Genomic DNA, 19750 nt, shown 5'->3' with positions numbered 1-19750 from the left:
GGGCACCCTGAGGAAGGGATCGGGCTCTGCACAGCCCGGCTTCTGCAAGCACGGCTCCCCTGCATGCTCCTGGCCTTCCCTTCCTAACCCCAGCCATTTAAATGAGATTCCTAAGCCCAGAGTCTTAATTGGCGAGGGGCTGGCTGCTCCCCTGCCCCGGGATTCATTATTCATCTCACTTCAAAGCCTCCAGAAACCAACTCATTAGAGGAGAAGTCATCAGGGACGTGGCTCTGTGGCCTCGCAGAGGCAAAGCCCCTGTGCCATCGCAGGACCGGTGTGCTTTGGTCTAATCACGGAGCACGGAATGTCCTGCACTGGGCAAGGGTTTGCTCCGTCCGTCCATCCGTCCAGCCAGCCACTCATCCATCCTCAACACTGCAGCAACAAGCGGCTTTGCAGTTTGGGGAAGCCCCCTATATCCTATGGGTACCCGACCACAAGCCAGGCTGGGGATGGTGGGGGGGGGGCGGAAACGGCCCCGTGCCACGGCACGAGCCGAGGAGAACGGCAGCGCCGACGAGCCGCCCCGGGTCCCATCACACGCGGCTCTAATCCCTCCTTTGTTGTGGCGGAGCCCTAATGAGAGCAATACCCGGATTATCCGGCGCGAAGGCTGCAATATCCCACGAGTCCCAGTCCCGCTGCTGGCAAAGCCCCTCCGCTGCCAGCTCGGGTGTGCTTGGGGACACCAACCTGCCTTTGTCACCCAAAACCGGCCCCAACACATCCCCTGGTACAGCCAGATCTCAGCTCGTAGACTCCTGCACTTCACTGCAAGGTGGGCATCCCGCCCCTTCCCTCCTGGGAATGCAAAGCGGGGAGCGATGGCAGCTCCCTGACCCCCGCAATTTTGCAGCCTGGTCCCACTTTGGGGATGGCGGGTCCCTCCCTGTCTGCCCTGGGCTCTGCATCACGCGTCCCCATCACCGGAGGCTCCTGGCACTTGCCGCCTGCCTCATCCCTGGAACTGGCTCAAATGCTGCTCTTCAGTGTTTTGAAATCTCATCAAACATTATGAATCTGAGCAATTTGCGCCTGCTTTTCAACTGCCTGCATTGCCAGGCTAAATCAGTAATTAATGAATTTGCAATGGGGAAAAGAAGGGGAAAAAAACCCAAGTCTTCAGCTCAAACCTAGGGCCTTGGGTGGGAAGTCAAGGAGCAGAAAATTCAAGTTTCTCACCACAGACCCTGTCCGTGGGCAGGATCTTCTGCTAAAGACCTGATCAGGGGCTCAGGCGAGTCAAGCCCCCCAGCTCCTGCAGCCCCTCTGCGGGCGAGCTGCCCCTTGGGCTGCGTCTCCTTCCCCCTCACCCTGCTCCAGCCCTGAACCGGGAAGAGCCAGGGGACTCTGGGGTTTTGGGGGAGGTTTATAGCAAGATTTTGCAGTCTTTCCCCCTTCTACTGCTCTGCAAAGGGAGCGTCGCTCTGCAGTCAGAGGCTTGAGTTTATTCTTTGCAGCAGAGACCCTCACCCATCAAATGACTCCTGGAGCTGGGGCTTGAAGTGCCAGATGAGTCCTGAAAGCAAAGACAGCTTTTTCCTGCATTTATCTCATTTTTCGTAATCATTTAGCTCATCTCTCCTAACCCAAGCCCACACAGAAGAACACACACGCTCCCCCGGCGCTGCGTCTCCCATCTCACCCCATCTCAGACCAGACCTCCCGGGAGCTCCACGGAGCCACCAGCATTTCCCTGGCACAACCAGGCCGGGTCTCCAGCCCGCGGGCACCCCCCAACACACACCGAAAATATTAAAGAGCAAGATATCGACTCGGGCTGCCTCCAAAGCCCAGGTTTGGGCTGCAAGCCAGAGCCCGCGCGCCAGCCTCGACCACAACTAATAGCTCCTCTTCCTCCGGCCCCGCTCGCCTCCCGCCCCGCTTCCACCGCACAAAGGGAGCTCTGCGAGACGTGAAAACAAGGAGCAGAGTTAAGAGGCCAGGGCAGGGTTATTTACAGCCAGATTGCAGCCAGCAAACGGAGCGAGCTCTGGGGCTAGAAGGAGCGTTTTCCCAGCCCAGCAGCCCCAGTCCAGCTCTGGCCCTCCCCAGTCCAGCTCTGGCTCTCCCCAGTCCCAGCCTGCAGGACACTTTGCATCCACCAGCAAAGAGCTCAAGGGCAGGGAAGGTATTTTAGGTGGGGAAACTGAGGCACGCCTCCCTTCAGGCTGTATTGGGGTACACAGTGTTGACAGTAGCAAAAAGAAAAGAAGCAGTGGGGGGAAAGAAAATAGGAAAATAACCCAGAAAATGTGGTTTCTGCCTCCGAGGAGCCTGCAAGAGTTTCAGGACCCGAAGTGGCGATAGCAGCAGAGCCTTGGTGACCAGACCTGTCCCTCCGGCTGCCCCATCCAGCACGAAAAGGTGCCGTATCCAGCAAGAGCTGGGGCTAATTTTTGGGCAGGGGGTGGGACGGGGATGGGTATAACCATGATTTTGGCCCGCGGGTGCCAGGGACCCTTTCTGAGCCACGCTGTGGAAGGACCCCTCAGAGATGCCCCGTTCGAGCCCCACAGGGGACAGCGATGCCACCACCCTCGGTGTTATCAGCCAGAAAACACCTGCAGGAAAAGATTCACCCAAAACCCAGCCTTCCCGCAGAGAGGGGACCCTTCAGGCTCTCGGCATCGTGCCATGAAAAAAAATGTCCAGCTCTGCGCCGGCTGCTGAATGGGAGGATTTGGCTGAGGAGCCGAGACGCCGGCAGCAAATAACAGCCCTCCGGTGAGCCGCGGTAATTGAGTGCTGACTGCAGAAGAGCAGCCGTCCTCGGGGCTGGAAGGGAGCTGGCTCTGCCCTACCGCTCATCACACCTCGCTGTCACGGGGCTGAAGGTCACTTGCTTCGACTCCTGCACGCATCGCTGGGGGGGGGGAAACTCCAGGGGCAGGTACCCACCAGCATCATCCTCCCATCCATCCCCTCCATCCCATGGGGACGGCATCCGCAGGATGGGATGATCCCCAAGGCCAGCAAATAACCGGGATTAGCAACCTCCAGGATTGCATATAGAAATCTGCTGTAAAGTCATATTCGATGCTTGCTTATGCCTTAAGACTTGGGAGCGGCTTTTTGGGGGTGACATCCTGATGCATCAACCCAAAAGTAACGAACCTGGTTAAAACCAGAAAGAGACAGCCATGAATGTCACGTGGGGACGAACAAATGCATCACAAATATGTATCAGCCTCTTAACTAAAAATATAGAAAACTCAGCGAAGGATAAAACAATAGCGGGGGGAAATGACAATGTAAAATTGATCCAGACACATGACTAAGGAGTCTTGCGTTTGGCTGGAAATATTACCCTCTTCACAAAACCGAGCGCTGCACATTACAACGCATGGCATAACATGCCGTGCTCACCAGCTAAATTACATAAACATAAATCTCATACTTCATCTCCGAGAGCTCGGCGACAGCGGAGATGTCAACACGTGCAGAGCTAAAGGGCTGCGGGTGGGTCTGTCCGTCCACTAAACGACGCCACGGATCAGGGTCATGGGAGATGCTGCACAAGAGGAGATGGGGACGCTGGGGACACCCCGCTGCTGGCCCTGCCTTGCACCGTGGTGCAAGGTGTAAATACAGCTGACACCCATTGCCTTTGCAGGATGCTTTGGGGGAGCACTTAAAACACTTTAAAATGGCCAAAAAAAATTCATCCTTTGCAGACATTTCATCTCTGCAATGCTAGCGCCCAAAAAACCATCACTCTAGTGAATAAAGACTGTCCGGCCATCGGTGCAATCACCGGGGGCCACCAGCATGATTGCCAGATGCAATATATAAGATATAACGGCCCTCCCAGGTCAGGCTGTCTTGGTAGCCCAGGGCCAGCCCCGGCTGGAGGAACAACCTGTCCCCAGGGCGAGTTTCTTCTCCCCCCGCCGGCGGAGGGGGTCGGTTTGTGCCTTGAGCAGAAACGCTTTCCACTGCGACGGCGAAGGCTTTAACGTGAGGCTTTGCTAAAGCTTGAAACTGAAGGTCAAGTTGATAACGCATCAGAAAGCAAACAGCCTGAATGCTAACTGCTAACTACAGCGATGAGCATTATTGCCTGATGGAAATAAAAACCAACCCTGAAGACTCAGGCTTGGCATGAAAAATGAAGCAGAACGCTGTTCGGGAGGAGCGCGGGGAGATGCTCACCCCGATCCCGGGGTCGGCTGGCTCTTCTCCCGGCATAAATACCCCGGCACGGGCAGACTCTGCCGCTTGACAAACTGCTGGCAAGCCCTAGGCAGAGGCCAGATCCTGAGTCAACCAACAGCTCTTTTACATCACTTTGACAGGCTGGAGGCACCTTGAAGCGGCAATAAATCGCAGGACCCTTTACGCTGCCAGAGAAGCGCAAATGAGAGCCAGGCGTATACAAACAGGCTATAAAAGACGGGGACGGATCCTTCACCCATGCCCAGCGGCTCTGCGCTGATGTAAAGCCTTTTGGTGTCAGCGGAGCAGTTCCTATTTATGGGGGAAGACCAAGGGCCAAGAAAGGCCAAGCAGATACAGCCCGGCTCTTCTTCCGTCCTTGCAGTTGCCACCACAGGAGACAAGGCTGGGGGATTTTCAAATAAAATAAAAAAAAAAAAAAAAAAAAGAAAAGGAAAAGAAAAAAAAAAAGGAAAAATAAATAAAAAAAAAGAAAAACCACATTCTTGGTCCGACTGCACCGTTATTCACGGCTGCGGAGCTACCTTCCAGGGGCCAAGCAGCGCTCCCTCCCAGGGGAGATGCTTTAGGGCGCAGGTCGGAGCCCGCCCAGGCACCCAAGGGAGAGCCGCTTCCCCGGGGCCCCGCGCTCGTGCTGATGTATGACGGCTCTTATGAAGAGACGCGTTCCTGCAGCGCGAGCAGGGAAGCGGCGTTACTGCTGATAACGCACGGGCTGCGCTTACGCCGCTGTTATACCGCAATTACAGTGGCATGATGCTTTTTGATAACTAAATTATCACTAATGCACATAATCGTTGGGTTATGTGGATACACAAATTACAGGACTGCCTCAGCCCCGGATTAATACGCGTGCATTTCGACTCCACGTACACTCGTTTACTCTGCAATTATGCCATCATATCATTAACCATCTGGTTGTAGGAATTCACGGTAACCACAGGTATCTCAAAGAAGACGTGCTCGTGCTGCAGTGGGACCACCAGTCACGACGACCGCTTCTTACTGGTGCTTAATGGAGGAGGAACGTGGGTTCGAATCGTGCCTGTGCAACAACCCGCTCCTCCTGGCCACGCGCAGCCCAGCACCCGGCACCCCCCGGGGAGCAGCAGCCATGGAAGGGGCAGGAGAGCATCCTCCAGCCGTGCTTGCTGCAGGATAAGGGCACAACAGGGCCAGGCATGGGCTGACGAAGCTGCTTAACCCAGTATTCCTGTCACCTCCCCGTCTCACCCAGCGGTCCCATCAGCCCTGCCCTGGGCACCCCACGGGCGGGCAAGAAAACTCTCCTTTTTGGGTGGAAAAATGCTTACAATAATGCAAAATGCCCCCCCACCCCCACAAAAGGCTGCTGTCCCTTATTCCTCCTGTAGTCGGATGAGAAGCTCATTATCGTCACTAGCCAGATGGGGCTGCTGTTAGCATTTACAAACCCCGGCAGGGTCAGCGGCGGAGCTGTTAGAGCCATAAACGCAGCCCTTTGCTCGCAGCCCTGCAGCCCTTCCACAGGGCACCCCATCCCGCGGGGCACCCCATCCCGCGGGGCACCCCATCCCGCCCTCCCCAGACCTGCCGGGCACCACATATGCCCGATGGCACCTTCCCATCTGCAGCCCTGTGCATCCCCTGCAGCAACTCGCCGGCACACCCGGCTGCGTGCAGACACAGCCCCGGCGCAGCGCAGGCACCCCGTGCTCGCACCCGCATCCCCGCGCACGCCCCGCGCCCAGCCGTACAACAAGCATCGCGCCCGCCTACTCCGAAGCATCCCCACGCGCTCCTCCTTGCAAAACCCCAGCCCCGTGAAAATATTCTGCTTTTCAAGTTAAAATCCTGAAGAGCAGATTCCAGGTTGAATCCCCAGATGGATTCCTCTGCATATTAAAAGCACAGCCGGTTCCCAGTGCCAGGGCGCGCGCGCGCGAGACAGAATTAACGCTGTTCCTATTTATAGGGCTTTGATTAGGAGCTCGTCACCTAGAAGTTTTTATTCCCTTTATCCATTTATAAGGCCATAACACAGTTTGACTAGCTCCAGATAGGCTGGTGTCCCACAGATTTTGCCAGAACTTAATGTGCCATTCAGATACAGTTAAGCCAGTAATAGGCAGCAGCCTGCGCGCTGCAGGGTTTTAACTGCCTCGGAAAACACTCTTTAGCTCCCGTCTCGCCCCGTGCACACGATGCTGCGGAGGCGAAGCAATGCCGGAGCGAGGAGGGACCCCGGTGCTGTGCCGGTCCCTCCGCGGGGTCGCAAGGCGGCTTTGGGCTCATGGTAATAGCACCCACGACAGCAACACCCCGGGGCTCCTCACCAGCCCAGCCGGTCCTGGGACTGATGCTCGGCCACCAGTGGCTCCTCCGCCGCTCCCGAGGCTGCTAATCCCCCCTAAGCATCCCAGCGCTCCCGTCAGCAAAACGATTCTGGCTCCAGACAAATCCTCCCAAAGAGTTTTGCTGAGCACGGACTTTCCGCCTGTCCAAAGCCCATAGACAAGTTAAAGCACCTGCCCTCGGGGATAATTCCACTAAAATTGGGCGAAGCACGTGTTGGTGCCAACTTTATTTTCTGTTAAAACCTTTGTAAAAGTCTTGTCTTCTGGAACGCGGCTCAGCGCCGTGGCTCAGCTACGGAGGGAGGGGGTTAGACCAGCTCAGCAGCCACCGGCTCGGCGGATCCGAGGTCTCCTGGTGAGCAGGGAACGGGATCTCAAGATGCTTTCCGAAAGGAGCTGGCAGCAATAAAGCAGCCTGCCCTGCGGAGCGGAGGCAGCTTGGGATTGCTGGTCCTGATCCTTGCTGGAGAGCTTGGATTCTTGCTGGACACCACAGTGTCCAGCCCCAAAACCTGCACTGCCCTGGGATCGTCCCCCAAACCGCGCCATCCACCCCTGCTCGTGCACTGCAACCACATCCCAGCTCAGGCCGAGAAACCCAACCAGATGCATCCCTCCATTCCCATCCATTGCCTTTTCTCCTCCAGCCCCAGCTGCTCCAAAGCCCACGCCGAGCCCCCATCCCGGGGGAAACCCACTCACCATCCTCCCTGGACTTCTGGATGAAGGCCTCCACGCCGCTTTCGCCATAGCTGCCCTCGGAGGCCAAGGTGGAGACATAATTCCACTTGAGGGCTTTGACAATGTCCACCATGGCTTGGGCTTGGTAGGTGTCGGACGGGACGACGCGGGAGAAGAAGTCGTAGCGGCTGTTGTCACTCAGGTCCGGCGCGGTGGAGGCATAGCTGATCTGGGGGATCTGAGAAAGACAAAGCGTCAGGAGAAAGGTGATCTCCACCCCACTGCAATGCCCTCACCTTGCCCAAGCTCCCAAAGCCCTGCTCTGGAGGAGAGGGAGGTGGAAATCAAGGAGGACTATGGGTCAGGTGGGAGCACGTGCCACCAGACAGACATGGGATGCTCCACAGCACCCAGGACCGGCAACTCATGGAGGGGAGACCATGAAGTGGAGGGTGATCAGCTCTACTGGGTCTTGGTGGCAACCCAAAGGCTTTGAGCTGGTGATTTCCATTCATATTTGGGTACAGGAGACACAAAACCACCCCAACCCACACCAGGACACACATCTCCTCCGCCCGCTCCAGCCCCACACACCCCGATGTCTGGGAAGGGGGAAAATAAAACCATCAGAAAGCGCAGAGCTGCTGCTTTACGTTTCTGCCCACAGAAGTGCCTGGCTGGGCAGAGCCGGTCAGAAGGATTCCAGGATCTCCCGAGGAAGAACAGAAACCAGTCCCGGGGCAGAGCAGCCACCAGTAAGTCCCTTCAAGGTCCACCAAGGAGCCGGGCAGCCCTGGGCTTTGCAGGGAGAGGTTCAGAGCATCCCAAGCTTTCATTTCTGCATGTAACGTGCCTGCCTACCTTGACCTCCCCTCTGTGCTCCTCGGGTGCCGGCCAGAACGAGAGCTGTGGGTGCCTCTGGGTGCTGCCTGGGCGAAGGGGACCAGCACCACCCGGGGAAAGCAGGTACCAAGCCTTGGGCACACAGGCTGGCCCAGCCCCTGGAGATGTCGGGGCTCGGGGACCACCTGAAGCTCAGGGACGCCCAGCAGGACCCCAGGAGGGTTTCCCAAGCATCGGATGTGCCCAGAATGGGAGAGGCCAAATAGAAAACCTTGCTCCTGCCCCGGACAGCACTGCTAAGGTCTCCCTTTGGCTTCCTGCCCCAGGACAGATCCGACCCCACCCCACCAGGTCCTGTCCTCCCAAGCCATAAATAAGCCATTTAAATTAACCAGAGCTGCCGCACCTCGCACAGTACATTAGAATGATTTAGCACCGGAGGATCATGCGATGCTTCGCACTTACAGAGCACTTTACATCTCCAAAACACACCACAGATGTTAATTTATCTTAAAGATGGAAAAGGCTTATTAAATTATCAAGCCCAAGTTCTCCCCACTAGCATGAAGCTCCCTACCAAAGACGTACCGAATTCCCAGACAGCCCCATCCATCGTCCCCTCGTCCCACCCCCGGGCAGGTACCCCACACCTCTCCCGGGTGCAGCCCCACAATGCAAGGGCAAGGTTTTAAATTCAGCAGCGATATAATCGCAGGGGCTGGAGCTCAGCCAGCCGCCACGGTACAGCCTCACCGTGGCTACACGGCTGCAGAGATGGCAACAGCCCTACCCGGAGCCGGCACAGCCCGGGGAAGGGTCCGGCCGCCCGCTCCCCTCCCAGATGCTGCTTTACTGCCAGATCAGAGCAAAGGGAGGAGGAACAGCCCAGGGCATCGCCGATCCCAAACTTCCCCATGCCTTGGGGGCAAAGTGGGTGCAGAGCAGCAATCCCCAGCTCTTAGAAGACTTTCCCCCTCTCCTGCTCCCTCTAATCCAGTTTAGGAATAATTCAGTAATCGCCGGAGCACAAATGCTGCCAGAGCCACGGGGGACTGCAATAATCCCAGTAATCCCCCGGGCTCAGCAGGCACCTGGGTCGTGCCGGATGCCCAAATCAGCTCAGGCTCTTTTGGCCTCACCCATCACCACTCCCCGTTAAGCAATTAGCCAATTCCCAGCAGCAGAGACACCTTGGGTGGGCTCAGAGGGGCCGGGGAGAGGTTTAGGGTGATAAGATCGAGCCACTCTACTGAACCTGAAATTTTGGTACCTGCCTCTTAATGATGGTGCTTCACCACGGCTCCCTGGTTAAACACCAGTATCATCCCATCCCACCCCTCGTCCGACCCGTCCCTGCCCCGAGGCTGGGAGAAGCCCCCGTCCCGGCGGGCACAGCACCGCCTGGATAGTGGCAGACCGAGGACGGGGGGACTTGCACCGGAGCCACCCTGGTCTCCCAACCCTCACGACCCACCCCATCCTCCTCCGCTCCTGCTCCAGGCTGCATCTCAGTTTCTCCTTTGTTTCTCCATTATTTTCCCCTCTCCCACTCCCCTCTCTCTCTCTATTAAATGCGATACCGGTGTTATAAACCCACGACTCCACCTGAATGCTAAAAGGCCCCTGGAAAGGAGCAGCCACCCTTCTACCTACCTGCAAAGTATAAGATGAAAAAAGGGAGAGATGGAGAAGGAGTGGGAGAGGGAAAGGAAGGAACCTTTATCAAGGCACAAATAGGATTACTCTCCGTGACAATCTGCTTTGTGCTCCTTTCTGAGGGGCTGTGATCTACTCGTTGGGTATCTGTGACCGGGAGCCGGTGCATGAGACTCGATTAAAATTCTGCTCAGCAGGCGAGGCGCTCGGCTGGCAATCATTCATCCTGGGGAGGGAACGGGGGGGCTGCTCCCCTTGCCTCCTCCCTGCCTCGCCTGCAGCGGTGCTGCCCGAAGGATGGACACGGGGGCTTGGGCTGGAGGCGATGCACGCAGCGTGCCCATGCCACGAGGGCGAGTGGGCACGGAAAGCAGCGGTGCCCACGTCAAAGGAGATTTGGGGGCAGAAATGCAAGCCTGCCTTTCCAGAGGATCCTTTCCCAGTGAATTTTTCTCTACAAAGCGGTTTAGTTTAAATAGATCTCTGCCTCCTCAGCAGGGCACTGGCGATGGAGACTTCCCAGCTATTTCCCCGTGACACCGTGCATCCCATCCAAGCCCAAGTGCCCGGGATGCGTCTGGGTTTAACCCCCGGGGTGCCCCTCCTGCTGGAAAACGAACCCTAGAAAATACCTGTTGATCTACAGGCTACGAACTGGAAGTTGTATTTTAATAAACAACTGGAAAGAGCTTTTCTCTCTGACTCCTCTGCCTTGGACGGAAGTGAAAATAAAATACCAGTTCCCAAATGACCGTTTCACAGACGACTGCTGCCTTTTTCCCCCTCTGCCTTTTTGATCTCCTGGTCTACAATAGCCCAACTCCTGGCACCAGCTATTTTCTCAGATAAAAGACAAAAGTCCTTTTAGGTCCATAAAAGCAAAACGCAGGCAGGGAATTCAAGGTTCTTAGAAAGAAGAAGGATGCGGTGGGGAGGGGGAGCTGGAAACGTATCTCAGCTGCATATTTGGGCACCGGTGGTACCTCGCCTGGCTCATCGCCAGCCTGGGATAAATACCACGGTGGGGGGGGGAAATCAGCGGGACCAGCTCTCCTGCGCCCCAAGGCTCCATCTAGATCCAGGAGTAACCCCAGGGCAGGGGGAAAAACCTCCTTCTTCCCTTATTTTGAACCGAAAACCAGAGTGAGCATCGTCTAGAAGCACCCCCAACCTGGAGAGATGTCCCTCAGGGTAAGAGAGCAGGCAGGAGCCGGGGTTGGGGGTGTCATCCTGCTCCCCCCAGCCCCTGGGTCAACGGACTGGTGTGATCAACCTCACACAATGCACCGCAAACACACCTTGATTTCGTACCCATTTCATTACCGCCGGCTTATGAGCTGATGCGGCATTTTCTCTACCGGCGGCGGACAGAATCCCCTCCAGATCGGGGAAAATTAGGCAAAGGCGGCGATTTCAGCGCGGCCCCAGCCGAGGCTTGGGGGGCTGCAATGCTCCAGCCTAAACCATCAACCTGAACATCAGCCCGAGCAGCCAGGAGGGAAGGAGCCGAAAAACAAAGAGGCCATTGCAGAGCCAGAGCCACGCACGCCGGTCGGGAGCATCCCCACGAGAAGGGGCTCCTGCTCCGGCCCCGCTGCTCCTGGCACCAGCCCCCCCATGCCAGAGACGGGGTCGGGAGCAGCTAATTCCCTAACCATAATTATTAATTTCATGCGTATCTTATGCAAACCTCTGGTTCACCGACAAGATGGAATTGATTTAATTAGAATTTCCATCATCGAGCCATTTGGACGGCAGCTTTTAATTAGGAAGAGTGTAAAGCACCGCAGGGGCTGGAGGAGCGAGAGGCTGAGCGGGGATGGTCAGACCTTGGCATTGGAGCAGAGCCCCTGGCCCGCTGCCCCTTCCCTGGGGCACAGGATCAGGCCCAGTGCCAAGACAGGATCCAGCCCTCAGCATCTCCTCGGAGAGCGAGAAAGATCCCACACCCCGCAGACCCTGGACCGCTCACCAAGTCTCCGTGCCTCAGTTTCCCCAACTGAAAATGGGGACAGGGCAAGCAAATCGCTCAGGCATCGCAATGCACCGACACAACGCGGAGCCGATAACAAATTCCTCCATTTCCCAGCTCCGGTGCCACCGAAAGGCAGCCGCTCCGGGGTGACACGCGACAGCCAGGCTCCAGGGGACACAGCTTGGGGCAGGGACCAACGGACTCCCCGACCTGGCCGCTCCTTTGCCGCGACCTGTTAAACGCAGCCTGTAAATCAGGCAGCTCCAGCGCCGGGGCCGACGCCGGCCGGGCACGGGCTGATCGGTCCCTTCAGGAAATCTGGCTCTTGTCAAGAAATAAAGCTCCGGGAAGCGCGGCAGTGCGGGAGGATCTCCCGGCCAGCCCTGGCGTGGGCTTACGCCGAAAGGAGATGGCTCATCCGGGGGTGCCGGGGCAGACGTAAAAGCAGCCATGAGAAAGAAAACTTTTTCTTAATTGCCCACGGACCTGGCTTCCCACGCCAGGGAGGCCACTCCAGCAGGAAACCCCGGTGCTGCCAGAGAGCGGTTGCATCCCTTTTTCCCCCAAAAATCCCAGCTCCCATCCCAGCTGAGAGCAAAGCAGAGAGCCACGGCCGCTGCCCTTCCGGACCTGCCATCCCCTCTGCCTTCGGCCTCCCGCTCCTCCTCCCAGAGCCATGCCAGGGGACCGAGGGGGGAGCCGCCGGGGCCGGAGCAGCCCGGGGGAGCCAGGCAGCTGCAATTTGTTTTAATAAACCCAGTGAAGAACAAGGAAATGAAGTGGCAGGAGCGATGCGGGTGATTAATCAGAGCGTCCCCCGGCCGATTTCCACCTTCCCGCCTTCGTGAAGGTTATTTACCCACTAAGTGGGGAAGCGTGGTGCCGAATGCAGCATCCCTCCCGTCCCACCGCCCCCAAAGCCTTGGGGCATCCCCCGTGGTGGGGAGCAATCACAAGCCTGGGGGGCTCAGCACCGCGGGGCCTGATCCAGCTCTGCATCCCTCCGGCTGCAGCAACCCGGCCCCAGGCAGCAAAACCTCGCGTGCCTGCAGGTGCGGAGCACACTCGGCTCCCGCCGCACGCGCGATGAGCAGCGTCCTCCATCAGGTGAATTATTCATGCTGTACAACACCCCTGTGCTAAAAAGAGCTGCTGCACTCACTGCCACGGAGAAAACAAGCGCCTCAAAGTGTCCGGCCCGTGTCGAGTCCATCCTCTCACCAGGGGTGCTCCTCGCCCCGGCTGAGCGCTCGAGCTGTCCCAGTTCTTTCTGGATGGGGTTGAAAAATGCACCCCAGACCCTGATCACATTTGCAGGGGACGGACCTGGTTCCTTTGACACCATCATTGCTGTGGTGGTTCAGGAGAAATCGGGTAGAGCTGGGGCTGGAAAGCCAGTGGAAAGGGGTGGGAAGGAGCTGGATCGTGCCAGAAAGCTCTTGCAGTGACGCCAGAGAGATGCTATCGCAGGGAGCCGAGACCAGGGATTCGGGGGAAGGTTTTTCTGCAGGCAGAGCTACGAGGAGTGATGAAACCGGCTTGGACAGAGGATGCCACATCTGCAAGTTGTTCCACTGATGTACAGCTTTAATTAGGCAGTGGCATCTAACGAAGGACACGTTATTTATTTATGTAGCGTGGGAGCGACAAAACCCCTGGCAGGGAGGGGCAAGGCTCGCCGCCAGTGGGGGAGGGCTGCTGGGCTGTGCGGGAGCGGAGCGGGGATGGAGCAGGGCGGGATGGACAGGAAGGGAGCGTGGGATGGGGCGAGGGACCGTGGAGGGGGGACAGCATCATCCGGGGCAGGAACGGCCACCTCCACCATGCGTATGGTTGGAGGTAGAGATGGGGCTGCTCCAAGCTCCTGGGGATAAACTGGGGGGGGCCGCTGTGACCCCCTCCCAGTGAGGGCTCTGCAGCACTTGCAGGGTGGGATGCAGAGCTGCTGCAACCCACCTACCGCTGCCGGGAGCAGGGCGAGGGGTGCTGTGGTTGAAACACAGCTCGGCAAAGGGAGGGGATGGCTCCCGCTGCAGTCCGATGGGTGCACGGGTGGGAGCGCACACCCGGGCGCCGGGGCGGGCAGGGGGGAAGCTGTTTGCTCCTCACCTTCTTGTACTTTCTAATTGATTTCGTGCCCGTGCCACTCGCTGGATGTGCTACAACCCTCTCGGAGAACCACGTCAGCGATTTAAAAATCAAAGTACTGAGAGGGCACTTGAAATGCCCCCGCGCTCCCCGCCACCGAGCCCCATCCAGCACAGGCACCCCCGGTGCTTCCCCGTGTTTCGGCTCCCAGTACTTTACACCAGCATCCCCTTGCTGGGGGAACGCCGCGGCTCCTGGCGTGGGTGCTGAGGGGGACACGAGCAGTGTTTGCTTCATGCCACGATGCCATGGCAGGAGCCAGAGCTCCGGCAAGTGACATTCCCGAGGGAATGGGCAAAGGCAACCGCCTGCGCAGCCATGCCAGGGAAGGCAAACGCTTTGCTGAACCTCAGAGCGGAGTCACCCGCGCTTAAAGGTCAGCAGCGGCGTGAAATGGAAGTTGCCTTATTTTCATTTTAAGCATGTCCCTGCCATAAACCCACTATTTGAATAACAAAGAGCAGCAGCAGCTCTCAGGTCGTGACGGGGGGAAGAGCCTCCTCGAGCCCCCCGAGCCCCCACTGCTGCGGGAACACGGCTGTGCCCAGCGAGCGGGGTGAGCCCCCACGTCCCATGGGAATGACGTCCCTGTGCTGGGGACCGCCGGGGAGTGCAGCCACTCTGCACCCACCCGCATGCACACCCCGTCACCCGCACCCAGGGATTCGCTGCTGTCTAGGAAGGGTTGAGCTCGTCCTGCATCGTCCCCTCCCAGGGATTTCGAGGTCTCCATCCTCCACCCACCTCCTCACTGTCACGTTGGGCTGAGCTCAACTCTGGATTTTAAAGTTGCTGGGGACACCCAGGGGTTCGGACTTGCCCCCACCAGGTCACCAGCAGCACCAGCGCCCGGGTGCAAGGCTGGGGCATGGGTGCATCCGGGCTTGGTGACATCCTCCCTGCACGGGTCACAGCTGCTTTGCTCAAGGATGAAAATTGGAGGAGAAGGGGGAGGAAAAAAAAAACACCAACCTAGAAAGGATGTAGGTACCCTCCACTCCTCCGCCTGTCACTCCCCTGCCTCCTTTCCCACTGCCTGCCTCCCTCCTCCTCTCTGAGGCAAGCATTCAATCTTTTTTGTCTTGGCAAATAGCTTTTAAGTTTCTCCCGCTCCCTCTAATTTATATTATTTTAATTATTGAATAGCCCTCTCACTCATCGCCAGGAACATTAACATGTTTTTAAAAAAGGGACCCAGAAAAATCAAACTCCATCAGCGATCTGTTTTTGCCGTCTTTGCTAACAGCTTCCAGCCCTCCCAGGAGGGCACCCGGCGCTCTCAGCACGCCGGGCCGGCGGAGGAAGAGGAAGGAGGAAAAGAGAAAAAGGAAAACAGCATCAGCCCTGCAGAACCGAGGGGTTTCGGGGTGCTGGGAGGGGAGGCAGAGCTGGGACCCGGCTCCGGGGGCAGCACAGGGCTCCCACCGCTGCTGGGTGTGCCGAGTATTTACATTTCTCCCTGCCATTTGCTGCGGAGGGGGCTCTTCTTCAAACACTCTCTCCAGCCCAGGGACGTTGCTGCGGATAAATAAATGCACAGCGAGGGGGAAAGTAATTCTAAACTCCTCGGCTTTCCCGTGGCTGGCACGGAGAGCAGGAGGCAGAGCCAGCCCTCGTCCCACCGCAGCCCTGAGCACCCGGGTCCCCCCTGCACACCCAGTGCCAGCGACACAGCACAAGTGTCCCCAGCCTGGCTGATGTCCCCTGGCTGGAGCACAGACGGTCCCAGCCATCCTCGCACCCCGTGGGTGGCAGCTGCCTCCATCCCAGCAGTGAGCGCAGCAACCCTGCGGCACCCCGGCCATTTGGCTCAGGTGTGACCTTACATTTTGGGGGTGTCATCCACACCCCCTTATCGAGCCACCCCCCATAGCCGGTGTCAGGGGGGTCTCTATTGAAATGCTCCCGACTATCAGCTGCTTGCAGGCAGGCAAGTCGAGAGCGTTAGTCTATAGGTGACAGCCACAGGCAGGGAGGTGCCCAGCGTGTATTATATGATAGCAAAGGGTATCTGACACCCAGGGTGCTGAGCGGGACGGGCAGGGTACCCCCGGGTGACACCACTCCCGCAGACCGGCGAAGCCCCCTCAGGTAACAGCCAGGGAGCAGGGTGAGGGCTGCACCCCAGAAACCCTGGGGAGCTCCCAGGGAGGCTGGACCCTCTCCAGCCTCAAAGGTTTTCAAGATCCACCACAACCAAGCCCCGAGCAACCCGGTCTGACCCCAGAGACGGCCCCGGTGGGCACGGGCAGTGGGCTGAGCCCCCCACGGTCCCTTCCAGCCCGAGTTATCCCACCCCACACCCATCCTCAGCCCATCTCCCCATCCATCCCCCGCAAGGCGACCTCGCTCCCGCAGCCCCGCTGATGCCAGGAGCACCAGCATCCCCCCTCACCATGAACCCGGGGGAGAAGAGAGAAAAATCCTCCTGCTAAAAGTGTCGTCAGTGGAGGGGGATGGAGGAAGGGATCCCCAGGGACCCGGGGGAGGCAGGAGAAGGGTTTTAAAGACGCCGGCTCCTGCCTACCCCCAGCTGCGGAGGAAGAGGCACGCGTGCAGAAACACTGCAAAAACACCCGCGGTGGTTTCGCCGAGTGGTTATTTTTACCCTCGCCAAGCCCTACCTTGAAGAGCCGCAGGATGTTGGCCACCATGATGGAGACGGAGCTGCCCGAGGCGCCGATGACACCGACCACCCGCTCCGGTTTGGTGATGATGGGGGGACCGCCGTTGACGCAGCGCACCTCGGTGCTGTCCTTCTCGATGAGGGCTTGCACGAAGGTCAGCGACTGCTCCAGGGCGTGCGTGTCCCGCGAGCACGTGTCCAGGATGCGGGCGCCCAGGGTGATGTTGGGGAGCAGGTCAGGGTCGTTGTTGATGCGGTCCAGGGCGAAGAGCATGGCCTCCAGGCGATGGATGCCCTTCTCCTTCTTCAGCTCCCCGCAGGCTTTGCCCTCCGCGCCCCGGCCGTGCACAGGGAAGAGCCCCCCGAGCGTGATGTCCCCGTCGATGCGGATGGAGTTCATGTGCGGGTAGCCCTGGCCTTTGGGCTTGGCGGCACCCCCGGGCGCCCACCCCCAGCTCCAGGCACTCAGGAGGAGGCAGAAGGAGAGACGCTCCATGCAAAAATAACCCCCGCTCATCGCCAAAGCCGTGCTGGGGCAGAGCTCGCGGCCCGAAACCCGGCGGCGGTCAGGGAGCGAGGCTGGCGCGGGCGGGCGGCATGGCTCCCCGCGGGCTCCCGCTCGCGGCACCGTCAGCGGCTCCCGTCGGTGATGCCGGTCCCCGGGGAGCAGCAGGCAGCCAGGCTGCAGGGGGGGGCCGGGGTCTGCATGGCTACGCCGGGGAGAAGAGGCGGCGGCGGAGACGTGAGCCCAAGCAAAGCTTCGGGTCCTTCCTCTGGAGCCCTTGGGTGGGGGAGGACAGGAGGGAGGGAGGGAAAGAGAGAAAATTAAGCGGGAGGACGAAGAGGACATCAGCCATTCTGAGCTTTCATCAGGGAACCCGGCAGAAATTAGCACTGGGGGTTATTGCACAAAAAAAGATTTGGGATTCACTTGCTTTTTGATTCACGCCAGCAGTTTTGGCTCAGCCCAAACCAGGTGGAGGGGCCGGTGCAGGGGCCCCCGACTCTGCCCTGAGGAGCAGGACCAGGGCTGGAGGGAGGCCCTGGGACCCGTCCCATCCCGTCCCCTCTTCAGGGAGCTGCTGGGGCAGGACAGACCCTGAGACGGTGCTGGGAGGGGGTCAAACCCCCCATGCACCCACAGCCCTGGTCCCCGCCCGCCCTAGAGCATCCCTAGGGCACAGCCAGGCACAGGAACCAAGCGGCTGCCTTAAAGCGGAGCTTGATTTAAACCCTGACCTGATTTGGGGAGAAACCTGCTCTTTAAACAGCCACTCCATGGAATGGCAAGTCCCCTCCTCTCCTGAGCATCCCCTGCCGCTCCCACCTGCCCTGTCCTTGTCCCCATCGATGGCCCAGCCAGACACAAGCTCCTGTCCCCAGCAAAGCAAGCTGAGGCTGAAGATCTTCCCAAGCCTCCTCCCACGTCTGCCAGGCTCCCTCATCCCCTGCGCCACCGAGCTGAAGCAAGGGAGGTGCCGAAGGAGCTGGGGGCTGTTTCCCAACGGGTTTTTAAATCGTCTGCCACGAGCCCCCACATCTCAAGGGCTGCGCTGCAAACCGAGCGGGCTGGGAGCTGCTCTGTGCCCGAAGCCAGAGCCGACGTGGCCAGGCACTGACAAAACCCGGCGTTATGGATCCGAATCGCTACCCTAAGCAGTGCTGCTCCTGCCGCTCCTCCTTCGGGCCACTGATTTCTGAACCAGCAGCTGCTTCCTTGCAAGCATCCGTTATCGACAGCTTCCAGCAGCAAATATCAACAGCACCGAGGGCTTGCCCGAGCCGCGGAGGGAGTTTGGCTTTCTGGCTGCCCCAGGCAAGCCACCCGAGGGTCTGCTCAAATTAAAAGCGGCAAGGAAGGTCAGCTGCATGCTGAGAGCATCGGGCTGCAAAGGCCCTCGGGACCCTGAGCTGGGTGCCCATGGGGGAAGGAGGGAGCGAACGGTCCCTTGGGAAACTGGGGGCAAAACTGGTGGTGAGGGCACTGGGAGCGGTGCCTGGGTGATGCCCACGGATGTGCCAAGCACACACGCTGCATCCGACCCGCATCCCAACGCCTCCCCGAGGGCCACGGCGCATTGGCAGCCCCGGCACCGTGCACGGCCATGGGGAGCATTTCAGCATCACCGGCTGCTCTCCCCAAAGAAGCAGCAATCGAAGAGCAGCCCTGCCCTGCAGCGTGGGGGGACGCACCCTCGGGTCCCAATTAACCATCCAACAGCATGGGGTGAGATTTGGTCCTTTCACCAGGTGGAAAAAACCCACCCGCTCTTGCTAAGCGCCGCCCTGCCCCAGCACACCGGTGCCCGTACCGTATCTCGGAGGTGCCGGCTCCTCCAGAGCCAGCGCTGGAGCTGGCAGAGAGGGCTCAGCCCATCCCAGCCCCTCCATTCTGGCCCCACACCCTCGCGGGAGCCTCCTGCTCGCAGCCACGGGGAGCTGGGGGGGGTCTGACCTCTCAGCATCCTCCCGCAACCCCCCGTGCTCTCACCTTGTCTCTTTTGCTTTCACCAAAAAAAAAAAGAGCCCCTCGAGTGGGCACAGGGTGCTGCCACAGTCTTGGCTCCGAGATCACTGCAGGACAGCCCTTCGTCCCCCTCCCTGCGCCCCAGAGCTGCCCCTGCTCAAGCAGCGCGGCCCCCTGCCTCAGTTTCCCCTTTGGGGGAAGGCTCTGCCCTGCAGCCCGTCCCTGCTGTCTCCAAGCAGCCGCTGATGGATGCTGCGAGGGCAGCGCATGATTAATGCAAGGCACCAAAAAGCAAAGGAGAGCCGAGCAGACAAATGCATTCCCCGAGCAGGACGGGCTGCAACAGCGAGACCGAAGAAACAGCTTAAATTAATCTCAGCTCAAGCGCAGAGCCCAGCATCCGAGCCCACACCTGCCGGGCCGGATCCTCAGCCGGCCCAAGGGGTGCTGCCTGCCAGAGCCGGCCATGCCGAGCCCCTTTACACCACGGAGCAGGTTCCCAGCTCCACAGCCGCCCCAGCCAGGAGGGCCCTTGCCTCAACTCACCTCCATAAATTATGCACATCCCTGCCCGACGGAGCCACTTGAAGGCCCATTTCCAAAGTGTTTCTGACAGCCGGGGCTTTTAAGCAACCAGAATTACCCAGTGCCGAGCTCTTTGCTTCAAAAGGCAGGAGCTTGGGAGTGCTGCGGCACAACACCCGCCTGCCCCAGCCTGCCCCGCCGCCGGGAGAGCCCCTGCGAGCACGGCCCCGCTGGGGTGGGGATCGAGGACAGGGCTCAACCCTCCGCATGGTCCCGTCTCCTTTGCAAGAGCCATCCCATGCATCGGCAGC

At 59.0% G+C, this 19750-nt stretch overlaps 1 protein-coding gene across 1 annotated transcript in view; it reads right to left on the bottom strand.

Annotated features, from left to right (window-relative positions):
* GRM4 (glutamate metabotropic receptor 4) overlaps nt 1–16964 on the bottom strand; it is a 44126-nt gene extending 27162 nt beyond the window's left edge. Inside the window, exons 1-2 of the mRNA XM_075174088.1 lie at nt 16446–16964; nt 7221–7437 (exon numbers count right to left, since the gene is read on the bottom strand). Coding sequence (XP_075030189.1) covers nt 7221–7437; nt 16446–16964 — 736 coding nt within the window. The remainder of the gene's footprint in view (nt 1–7220; nt 7438–16445) is intronic.
* Nucleotides 16965–19750: the final 2786 nt, after the last annotated feature.

The sequence above is a fragment of the Calonectris borealis genome, chromosome 26 (assembly GCF_964195595.1).
Source record: "Calonectris borealis chromosome 26, bCalBor7.hap1.2, whole genome shotgun sequence".
NCBI classification, from domain to species: domain Eukaryota; kingdom Metazoa; phylum Chordata; class Aves; order Procellariiformes; family Procellariidae; genus Calonectris; species Calonectris borealis.
This window is presented reverse-complemented; position numbering and strand designations above follow the sequence as displayed.